Source organism: Nomascus leucogenys, chromosome 6 (assembly GCF_006542625.1).
Source record: "Nomascus leucogenys isolate Asia chromosome 6, Asia_NLE_v1, whole genome shotgun sequence".
Lineage (NCBI taxonomy): Eukaryota > Metazoa > Chordata > Mammalia > Primates > Hylobatidae > Nomascus > Nomascus leucogenys.
Window position 1 is genome coordinate 77,782,625 of NC_044386.1, and position 12,502 is coordinate 77,795,126.

The window sequence follows — 12,502 nt, forward strand, 5'->3', positions numbered from 1 at the left end:
ATAAGTCTCATATTTAAATGATAAGTATGTTACTGGTATACAACTTCAAAAAACTGAAACTGCACACTGCCTCCTGAGTAAACAGTGCACTGGTGGAGCTGTGTGTTCCAAAGAAACAGTGCCTGGGCCTACACGGAAAAGTCACACCCTGCAGGGCATGAGATAAAGCAGCACATTGCTCCTTCAGGTAACAGTGCCTTGGCCAAGTTGAGGAGCTGTGCATTCCAGGGCTAAGCCAACACAATAACTCACATCCCAGGGAAATATCAATGGCTGAACTGGGATACTATACCTACAGGCCAAACAACTCTAGCACCCTGCCTGCCTGGAGCTAGACTAGCCCCCTAGAGTCTGAGCTGCTGAGACACCCTTCTCCCCACAGTAGTCATCACTGTGCTGTTCCCTGCCCCCTAGGGCCCAAATGACAGCTGTGCTTGAACATTCTGAGGTACTTGCTGTTGCTGCACCTGGTCTCACAGACTCTGGGAGACCGCCAAGCCCCACCATCCCAGGGTCGAGACTCACCCCACCTCCATCCCCGGCGACCCAACTCACCACCGAGTCCTATTGGCTCAGGCTCCGAAATTACCGCCATGCACTGTGCTCTGGGCTCAAATCTCCAGAGTGCCTCTTCCCTGGACTCAAGCCAGGGCTACACCCTGCCCACAAAGTGTATAATCACAGCTACAGACTGGCCCACTGGACCCAAGCTGCTAGGGAGTAACCAAGAGTCATAGATCCTGGTGCTATAGGCAACCTACATTCAATCTTGCCAGACAGTAAACATGCACTGCAAGACACAAGGACCATAATAGGTTTGTGAGATCCTGAGCCTAGAACTCCAGTCCCATAGTTACTCTACGCATCCACAACTGGAAGCCAGCACCACAGCAGGTGCTTGCAGGCCATGTCACACCTGACACCAAGAGGGATCCCCTTGGCTAAGTCTCACCATTATGGGAAAAATGAGAATAGGAGGGCCCCAAATATCGTTGCCACTGAGGACATTAACAACCTACAACACCAGCATCCATTACCACAAACTTCTACAGCACAGGCCACTGAGGTGCCTACAGTTATTGATGATGTTGAATACAGCTGAAGAAGCTGCATGGAGATGATACCACTGCACCTACCTGGAAAAAGAATCACCACACCCTTCCCGACCAGCACACTAAGACCCAGCTACAGGTGAGAGTGTATCTCCATGAAAGCCACTCTAGAAAATTTAGATGAGATGACTGTTCCACCAGACAGGTACACAGACATCAACACAGGGACTCAAGAAACATGAAAAAACAAATATATATGACACCACCAAAGGAACATAATAAACTCTCTAGCAACAGGTCCCAATGAAAATGAAATCAATAAATTGCCTAAAAAGGAATTCAAAATAATGATTTGGGGGAAAAGACACAAGAAAATATAGATAAAAAATTCAATGAAACTAGGAAAACAATTCATATGAATGAGAAATTCAAAAAAGTAACAAATGTCATTAAAGAGAAACAAAAGTCCTGCGGCTTAAGAATTCAATGAATAAAATAAAAATATATAACAGCTTCAACAGCAGACTTGATCAAGCAAAAGAAAATCTCAACTTCAAGATAGAGTGTTTCAAATTACTCATTTAGGGGAAGGTAAAAAAAAGGAAGAAAGCCTATAAGACTTATGGGACACCACAAAGTGAATAAATTTTCATATTATAAGAGCTGCAGAAGGTTGGGTGCAGTGACTCATACCTGTAATGCTAGAACTTTGGGAGGCTGAGGTGGGAGGATCACTTGAGCCCAGGAGTTCAAGACCAACCGAGGCAATGTAGTGAGATCCCATCTCTGCAATCAATCAATCACTTAAAAGCTACAGAAGGAGAAGAGGTTTAAAAAGGCACAGAAAACCTATGTTTTGGCTGGGTGCACTGGCTCACACCTGTAATCCCAACACTGTGGGAGGCCAAAGCAGGTGGATCACTTGAGGTCAGAAGATCGAAACCCCGTCTCTACTAAAAATACAAAAAAAACTAGCTGGGCGTGGTGGCGCGCACCTGTAATTCCAGCTACTCAGGAGGTTGAGGCACAAGAATCGCTTGAACTTGGAAGGCAGAGGTTGCAGTGAGCTGAAACTGTACCACTGCACTCCAGCCTGGGTGATGAAGTGAGACTCTGTCTCAAAAAAAAAGAAAGAAAAAAAGAAAACCTATTTTTTAAAATAATAGCTGAAAACGTAGGTCTTCTTTGAGGATTTATAGTCAAATTGTCAAAAGTCAGGGACAAAGAGAATTCTAAAAAAACAGCAAGAGAAAAGTATCAAGTCACATATAAGGGAGTATCTATTAGACTAGCAGCAGATTTCTCAGCAGAAATTTCACAGGCATGGAGAGAATGGGATAATATGTTCAAAGTACTGAAAGAAAAGACAAATTGGCAGCCAAGAATCCGTAAGGCTTTATTTGTCCCTCATTTCTGAAGGATAGTTTACAAATTAGCAGCCAAGAGTCTATACCCAGCAAAACTACCTTCAGAAATGAGGGACAAATAAAGTCTTTCCCACACAAGCAAAAATAGGAAATTCATCACCACCAGACTGACCCTACAAGAAATACTCAAGGGAGTCCTGCACCTGGAAGCAAAAGAAACCAATAATCACCATTATGAAAACACACGGAATTATAATGCTAACAACCTACACCACCACCACCGCCATTACCACAACGCTGTACAGCACATGCCACTGTGATACACAAATGAGAAAAAGAAGAGTCAAATGTGATCACTACAGAAAACTACCAAATCACAATGCTGAATGAGAGAAAAAAAAGGAAGAATGAATATGCAAAAACAAAACAAAACAAAACAAAACAAAACCAAAAAAACGGCCGGGTGCAATGGCTCACGCCTGTAATCCCAGCACTTTGGGAGGCCAAGGCAGGCAGATCACAAGGTCAGGAGATTAAAACCATCCTGGCTAACACAGTGAAACCCCATCTCTACTAAAAATACAAAAAATTAGCCAGGCATGGTGGCGGGTGCCTGTAGTCCCAGCTACTAGGGAGGCTGAGGCAGGAGAATGGCGTGAACCCAGGAGGCGGAGCTTGCAGTGAGCCGAGATCACACCACTGCACTCGAGCCTGGGCTACAGAGCAAGACTCCGTCTCAAAAAAAAAAACAAAAACAAAAACAAAAAAAATTTAAAAAAAAAAACAAAACAGAAAATAATTATCAAAATGACAAGAGGAAGTCCTCACCTATTGATATCAATCATGAATATACACCAATTAAATCCCCCTACTTAAAAGACACAACCTGGCTGAATGGGCCTATTTTAATCTCTTCTCCCTCTGTAGCTTTTAAATTACTTATGTATTCATTTATTTGTAGAAATGAGATCTCACTATGTTGCCTAGGTTGGTCTTGAACTCCTGCTCAAGCAAAACTCCCAGCTCGGCCTCCCAAACACATGACACATCCAACTATAGGCTGCTTACAAGAAAATAATTTTACCTGTAAAGACATATATAGACTACAAGTAAAGGAAGAGAAAAAGATATTTCACTCAAAAGAAACAAAGTAGGCAAGAGTAGCTACACCTGTATCAGATAAAACAGATTTTAAGTAAAAAACTGTGAAAAGAGGGCCAGGAGCAGTGGCTCACGCCTGTAATGCTAGCACTTTGGGACGCCGAGGCGGGCAGATCACCTGAGGTCAGGAATTCAAGACCAGCCTGACCAACATGGCAAAACCCCGTCTCTACTAAAAATACAAAAATTAGTCGGACATGGTGGTACATGCCTGTAGTCCCAGCTACTCGGGAGGCTGAGGCAGGAGAATCGCTTGAACCCAGGAGGTGTAGGTTGCAGTGAGCCGAGATCATGCCACTGCACTCAAGCCCGGGTGACAGAGCAAGACCCTGTCTCCGAAAAAAAAACTGTGAAAAGAGACAAAAAAAAGGTCATTATATAGTGATAAAATGTTCCATTCAGCAAAGGGATATAACAATTCTAAATCTATATGCACCTAACACCAGAGCACCCAGATACATAAAGCAAATACTATTAGATCTAAAGAGAAAGATCAACTCCAATAAAGTAACGGTTGGAGACTTCAGTAGCCCATTCTCAGTACTGGACAGAGGATCTAGACAGAAAAATAAGAAAGAAACACTGGATTGGAACTGTACTTTAGACCAAATAGATCTAACAGACATTTACAGAACATTTCATCCAACAGCTGTGGCAGAATACACATTCTTTTCATTAGCACATGAAACATTCTCCAGGACAGACCACATATTAGGCTATAAAACAATTATCAACAGATGTTTAAAAACAGAAATCATATCAAGTATCTTTTCTGAACACAATGGAATAAAACTAGAGATCAATCACAAGGGGAACTTTAGAAACTGTACAAATACATAAAAATTAAACAACTTGCTCCTGAACAACCAATGAGTCAATGAAGAAATTAAAAATGAAGTTTAAAAGCTCTCTGAAACAACTGAAAATAGACAAACACAACACACCAAATACTATGGGATACAGCTAAAGCAATATTAACAGGGAAGTTTATGGCAATAAACGTTTACATAGAAAAAGTAGAAAGATAAACAACCTAACAGTGCACCTCAAGGAATCAGTAAAGCAAGAACAAACCAAACCCCAAATTAGTAGAAGAAAAGAGGGCCGGGCACGGTGGCTCATGCCTATAATCCTAGCACTTTAGGAGGCCAAGGCGGACAGATCACAAGGTCAAGGTATCGAGACCATCCTGGCTAACACGGTGAAACCCCGTCTTTACTAAAAATACAAAAAAATCAGCCAGACATGGTGGCAGGTACCTGTAGTACCAGCTACTCGGGAGGCTGAGGCAGGAGAATGGTGTGAATCCAGGAGGCAGAGCTTGCAGTGAGCTGTGATTGCACCACTGCACTCCAGCCTAGGGAACAAAGTGAGACTCCGTCTCAAAAAATAAAAAATAATAAATAATAAAAAAATCAACAACATGAACAGTTGGTTTCTCAGAAAGATAAAATCAACAATCGATTAACTAGACAAGGAAAAAAATCTAAATAAAATCAGAAACAAAAAAGGAGACATTATAACTGATACCACAAAAATACAAAGAATCATTAGAGACCATTACAATAAACTATATGCCAATAAATGGGAAAACCGAATGAAAATTAATAAATTCCTGGACACATACCACCTACCAAGATTGAAGTAAGAATAGAAAACCGACAGACCAATCACAAGTAACAAGATTGAATCAGTAATAAAAAAAAAAAGTTTCCCAACAATACTTCCTGATCACCAGGTAAAATAAATAAGAAAAAAAGAACTAGAACAAGAAAAGAATGTCCACTCTCACTATGGTTATTAATATAGTAATGGAAGTCTGAGCCAGAGCAATTAGGCAAGAGAAAAAAATAAAGGACATCCAAATTGGAAAGGAGGAAGCCAAACTGTTCCTGTTTGTACACAGCATAATCTTAATAGACAACCCTTAAAGCTCCACTGAAAACTCTTAGAACTGATCAATGAATTCAGAATAGTTGCAGGATACAAAATTAACATTAAAAAACCAGTTATGTTTCTATATACAAGAAAATAGCAGAAAAAGAAATCAATCTCATTTATAATAGCTGCAAAAAAAAGAGTAAGTTTAATAAATGCAAAGAGGTGAGTTTATTAAATTTCTACAAGGAAAACTATAAAACACTGATGAAAGAAACTGAAAAAGTCAAAAAAAAAAAAAAAAAAAAAAAACACATTTCATGTTCATGGACTGGAAGAATTAGTACTGTGAAAATGGCCAGACTACCAAAAGCAATCTATAGATTCAATGTAATCCCTATCCAAATACCAATGACATTCTTTACAGATAAAGAGAAAACAATCGTAAAAGCCATATGAAACCACAGAAGACTCCAATAGCCAAAAGAATAAAGCTGGAGGCATCACACCACCTAATTTTAAAATATACTACAAAGCTATAGCAACTAAAACAGCATGATACTGACATAAAAACAGACACATAGACCAATGAAACAGAACAGAGAATTCAGAAATAAATCTATATATTTACAGCCAATTGATTTTTGACAAAGGTGATTTTTGAACATTCAGTGGGGAAAGGACAGTCTCTTCAATAAGTGGTGATGGGAAAACTGGATATCTATATGCAGAAAAATGAAATTAGACCCCTATGTCTCACCACATACAAAAACCAAATCAAAATGTAATGTAAATTTAAGACCTGCAACTATGAAACTACTAAAAGAAAACATTGGGGAAGGACATCAGGACATTGATCTGAGCCAAGATTTTTGAGTAAGACCTCAATAGCGCAGACAACAAAAGCAAAAATAGGCAAATAGGGTTACACACACCAAAAAGCTTCTGCACAGAAAAGGAAACAATCAACAGAGTGAAGAGACAATCTGTTGAATGGCAGAAAACATTTTCAAATTATTCATCTGACTAGGGACTGATAGAATGTATAAGGAACTCAAACAACTCAACAGCAAAAAACTAAATAATCTCACTGAAAAGTAGACAAATGATCTAAATAAACATTTCTCAAAAGAAGACATATAAGTTGCTAATGAGTATACGAAAAAATGTTCAATATCACTAATCATCAGGGAAATGCAAATCAAAGCCACAGTGAGATACACCCAGTTAAAATGACCATTATCAAAATTATCAAATAAGTAAAGACACTGGCAAGGATGCGGAGATCAGGAATCATTAGTTTACTGCTGGTGGGAATATAAATTAGTATAGCCACTGTTTAAACTGGTATAGAAGTTCCTCTAAAAACTAAAGATAGATCTACTATATGATCCAGCTGGGTATACATCCAAAGAAAAGGAAGTCAGTATATAAAAGGGATATCTACAGCCCCCTGTTTATTGTATCACTACGCACAGTAGCCAAGATACAGAATCAGTCTAAGTGTCCACCAAGAGACAAATGGATAAAGAAAAGGTGGTATATATTTGGTCACAAAAAAGAGCAAAATACTATCATGTGCAGTAACATGAACGAAAATAGAAGTCATCATGTTAAATAAAATAAGCCAGACATAGAAAGACAAATAGCACATGTTGTTACTCATATGTGAGAGCAAAGTAAGTTGATCTCATAGAGGTAGAGAGTAGAACGGTGGTTACGAGAGGATGAGAAGGGTAGTGGGGAGGTGGATAAAGAGAGATTGGTTAATGGGTACAAACCCACAGAAGGAATGAGCTCTAGTGTTTTGATAGCACAGTAAAGTTACTACAATTAACAATAACTAATTGTAAATTTCAAAATAGAAGATTTGAAATGTTCCCAAGACAAAGAAATGATAAATATCTGAGGAGATAAATATCCTAATTACCTTGATTTGATCATTACATACTGTATGCATGTATCAAAATATCACATATACCTCATAAATATGTATAATTATTATGTAGCAATTAAAAATGGAATAGGGGCCAGGCACAGTGGCTCACACCTGTAATCCCAGCACTTTGGGAGGCCAAGGCGGGCAGATCACGAGATCAGGAGATAGAGACCACCCTGGCTAACAAGGTGAAACCACGTCTCTACTAAAAATACAAAAAATTAGCCAGGCGTGGTGGCGGGTGCCTGTAGTCCCAGCTACTTGGGAGGCTGAGGCAGGAGAATGGCATGAACCCAGAAGGCGGAGCTTGTAGTGAGCAGAGATCGCGCCACTGCACCCCAGCCTGGGCGACAGAGCAAGACTCCATCTCAAAATAAAAAATAAAAAAAAAAAGGAATAGGAAGCTATTAAACCAGTCAAGAAAAGTGTTTGCCTTTTTTTTTTTTAATAGTCAAAGCATACTACATTCCACATTCTTGCCCTGTTTACCTTTAGTAAAGGGCTATAATGGAAAATGGATTTAATATTAGGCAATTTATCAGTATTTTTTCAGTTACATCACACATTAGTTAATTTATCACTTTCTCTCACATTTTCATACTAAAATCAAACTAGGATACACAGACCAGCCGTTTAAAACATATTGAAATGGCCAGGTGCGTTGGCTCACGCCTGTAATCCTAGCACTTCGGGAGGCGAAGGTGGGCAGATCGCTTGAGATCGGGAGTCCAAGACCAATTTGGCTAACATAGTGAAACCCCAACTCTACTAAAATACAAAAAATTAGCCAGGCATGGTGGCACACACCTGTAGTCCCAGCTACTCGGGAGGCTGAGGCAAGATAATTGCTTGAACCTGGGAGGCAGAGGTTGCAGTGAGCTGAAATCATGCCACTGCACTCCAGCCTGGGCGACAGGTTTTTTTGAGACTTCATCTCAAAAAAAAAAAAAAAAAGTATTGTACAAACAATTGCTTACACTGCTACCAAAGTAATTTGACAAATGAAATAGTTACATTTCGCCAAGTTAGAAAAGTAAATGGAAACCACATTAACTAAATATTTAAAGTTAAGATTTTAAAAATATGGAAGATAGTTATATTTTCACAATAAGTAACTAAAGAATATGTATTTTTTAGGATTCTTTTTAGTATGTCCTTTGAGTATGTCCTTTTGTTAACACTCACCACACAAATTACTATTAAAAGTAGTCCAAACAAGCCTGGGCAAATGGCGTAACTCTGTCTCCACAAAAAAATACAAAAATTAGCTGGGTGTGGTAGCACATGCCTATAGTCCCAGCTACTCAGGGGGCTGAGGTGGGAGCATCAATTGAGCCCGGGAGGTAGAAGTTGCAGTGAGCCGAGATCATGCCACTGCACTCCAGCCTGGGCAACAGAGTGAGACCCTGTCTCAAAAAAAAAAAAAAAAGAAAAAAAAAGGAGTTCAATCTGCCAGTAACAGAGCACTAACCAACACTACTTCAGAAAAAGAAAACAAACAACAAATAAAAGCAAAGTTTCAAAACCATATGCATCTCTTAATCTCAGTTTTAAATTTGTCATAACTGCATTCAGGCAACTTTGTAAGAATGTTAACATCACTGAAATTAGCAAGGTACCTGCACTGCTTCCCAGGTTTCAGTTTGCATTTTCTTCCCTCTGGTTGATTTGCATCGAAGCAGCATTCATCTTTACACTGGTCACTATAGCCACAATCACATTCTTCACCTTGTTCTACCATTCCATTTCCACAAATAGGTTGGCCAGATTCTGAGGAAAATAAACAAGACAAGGTAAGTATTGCGTGCACACATTAATTTTATTTAAAATTCACAAATTCTTTAGACCATCATAACAAAGGGACAGAGGAAAACTTTGATGAGTAAGTAGAACCAACTGGGAATATGGAAATCACGAGATCTAATTCTAACGGGGGTCTGCTACTAACTAGCAATGAGATCTTGGGCAAGTCACTTGCCTTTTGGGGCCTTCAGTTTCTTAATCTGTACAGTGAGGGTATTTGACAGAGGGTCCCTTCTAGAAGCAGTAACTTGCAAGTTAGGCCATGCTACATTGAGCTTTATTGACTGTACTATTTATATCACACAAATACAAATCAAGTTAGTGCTTCACTAACCAGGAAAAAAAAATTAAGCCTTTTTTTGCAACAGAAAATTTCGAACATACCTAAAAGTAGTAAAAGAATAGGTACAATGAACTCCCATGTACTAATCCCTCATCTTTAACAACTATCAACAATATGCTGTTCTTGTCTCATTTACTCCCACAATTTTTTTCTGGAGTATTTTAAAACAACCCCACCTAACATATTATTGTCCCTGTAAATACTTCAGGATGTATCACTAAGACCAAGTTTTTTCTTATTTAAACCTAACCATAATAAACGTGATCATATCTAACAAAATTAATAACATGCTTAATAACATCTAACAGCCAAGCCATGTTCAATTTTCCTCAAATGTCTCTTTACAATTTGTTGCTGTCAATCCAGTTTCAAACCTGAGGTTCCCCTAACCCCAACTCCTCCCCTCATGGTTGCTTTTTGACAGGTTTCTTATGTTCTTTTAACGTATAATAGATTTCCCCATTTTTATTTATTTTTATACCATTGATCTGTTAAAGAAGTTGGGTGATTTTGTCTATGAAATCTCCCACATTCTATTTAGCTTATTGTAATGCAATCAGTAGGTAATTTTTTTTTATGTACATTAGTTTTGCTGCTGAACTAAACCAAGCTCCTTAAGGGAACAAACATGTATTATTTATATCTTCTGTATTCTCACAGACCTTAGCGGTATTGAGCCAGATCTTGGTTGATTAAGATTAGACAGTCTCATCTAAGCATAGTGAATAATTTTAGAAAATTTCTTCAGCAGTCTTCTAAAGTTCTTTGATTTTTGTCAATGGAATTTAAAATTGGAACAGAAATGCTCCTCTTTGTAAGATCATAAAATCAAACAGCTTCAGCAACTGCAGAGAATGATAAAAATCAAATGCCTTAAATGTTCTAGGAAATAAAACTAACTTCCAGGGAGTCTGTAACTTGCTAGAGACCATATATCCCACTATAGGCAAAACACAGACTATACCTAGGGTTTTCTAGGTCTACAATCTGGTGCTCTTTTCTTTCTACTACACCAAATCGACGTGGAAAACAGTCATTGTACAGGCTTTCAGTTGAGAAATGAATAAGTAGAAGGGAACACATACATCTCAACACAGGAACCCATACATCTCAACACAGGAACCCCACAGAAAGACTGGCTTTATATTCAGATAATTATTTCTTTATGGTAAATTATCTTCCTTTATTTGTATCTGCAATATAAAACAGAAGCTTGGCACGAACATATGCACTCGCACCAGCCCAGAAGAAAGGATCTGGGACAAAGCCACTTGGCAACAGGACTGGGAGCCCAGACCCTCAGGGCACAGAGGAGCCTAGCTGAACCCCGATTTCAGGGGCCCCAGGGATATTGCTGTGGAGGCCCCTGCTCTCCAGAGGCAGACTGGCCTAGGTGAAAGCAGAAAGTTCATTTTTAACCACATCGACTATTTTTAAAAATCTCGGAGGTCACTGAAGCTTCACCCCTGTTTCACTTTAAACCATCTCTTTTGTTCTCAAAAACTAGAAGCATGCACTATTTATAATAGCAAACACATGGAATCAACCCAAACGCCCATCAATGATAGACTGGATAAAGAAAATGTGATACATATACACCATGAAATACCACGCAGCCATAAAAAGGAATGAGATCATGTCCTTTGCAGGGACATGGATGAAGCTGGAAGCTATCATCCCCAGAAAACCAACACAGGAACAGAAAACTAAACACCACATGTTCTCACTTATAAGTGGGAGTTGAATAACGAGAACACAAGGACACAAGGAGGAGAACAACACACACCAGGGCCAGTCCAGGGGTAGGGGGTGAGGGGAGGGAGCACATTAGGACAAACAGCTAATGCATGTGGGGCTTAAAACCTAGATGACGTGTTGATAGGTGCAGTAAACCACCATGGCACATGTATACCTATGTAACAAACCTACACATTCTGCACTTGTAACCTGGAACTTAAAGTGAAATTAAAAAAAAAAAAAAAAAAAAAAGGTCAGGCAAGGTGGCTCACTCCTGTAATGCCAGCACTTTGGGAGGCCGAGGCAGGCGGATCACAAGGTCAAGAGATCGAGACCATCCTGGCCAACATGGTAAAACCCCGTCTCTACTAAAAATACCAAAAAAATCAGCTAGGCGTGGTGGCACGTTCCTGCAGTCCCGGCTACTCGGGAGGCTGAGGCAGCAGAATGGCTTGAACCTGGGGGCAGAGGTTGCAGAGAGCCAAGATTGCGCCACTGCACTCCAGCCTGATGACAGAGTGAGACACTGTCTCAAAAAAAAAGCAAAAACAAAAACAAAAAAAACTAGAAGCATGCATCTGCACATATATACTAGGTGAATAATAATGATTTTTACAAGTCTAGTAATAATTTTATAATTCACATGACACATAATTTATAAGAAAACAAATAATGAAGTCAGAAAATGATGTCCTTTGAGTATGTCCTTTTGTTAACACTCACCACACAAATTACTATTAAAAGTAGTCCAAACAAGCCTGGGCAAATGGCTACTACATATTAATTTTTATTTCATATGTAATACTACATATTAATTTTTATTTCATATAAAATTAGTACTTCAAGTTAGTTATTTGCTAACAGTTTAAACAACAGTGAGGTACTGTTTGTTTGTTTGTCTGAGATAGAGTCTTGCTCTGTTGCCCAGGTTAAAATGCAGTGGCACGATCTTGGCTCACTACAACCTCCAACTCCTGGGTTCAAGGAATTCTTGTGCCTCAGCCTCCCAAGTAGCTGGGACTACAGGCGCACGCCACCACGCCTCACTGATTTTTTTATTTTTTGTAAAGACAGGGTTTCGCTATGTTGGCCAGGCTGGTTTCGAACTCCTGGCCTCAAGCAATCTCCCTGTCTCGGCCTCCCAAAGTGCTGGGATTACAGGCATGAGCCACCCTGTCTGGCCTAAAAATACTGTTTAAATGCAAAAATTATAATAGGTACA

The 12,502-nt window shown here is 39.3% G+C and overlaps 1 protein-coding gene across 2 annotated transcripts in view; it reads right to left on the reverse strand.

Annotated features, from left to right (window-relative positions):
- Positions 1-12,502, reverse strand: part of ADAM10 (ADAM metallopeptidase domain 10) — a 159,562-nt gene that overhangs the window by 18,168 nt on the left and 128,892 nt on the right. For both annotated transcript variants that reach the window (XM_003267037.2, XM_030814481.1), the window contains exon 11: positions 9,017-9,167. In XM_003267037.2, coding sequence (XP_003267085.1) covers positions 9,017-9,167 — 151 coding nt within the window. The remainder of the gene's footprint in view (positions 1-9,016; positions 9,168-12,502) is intronic.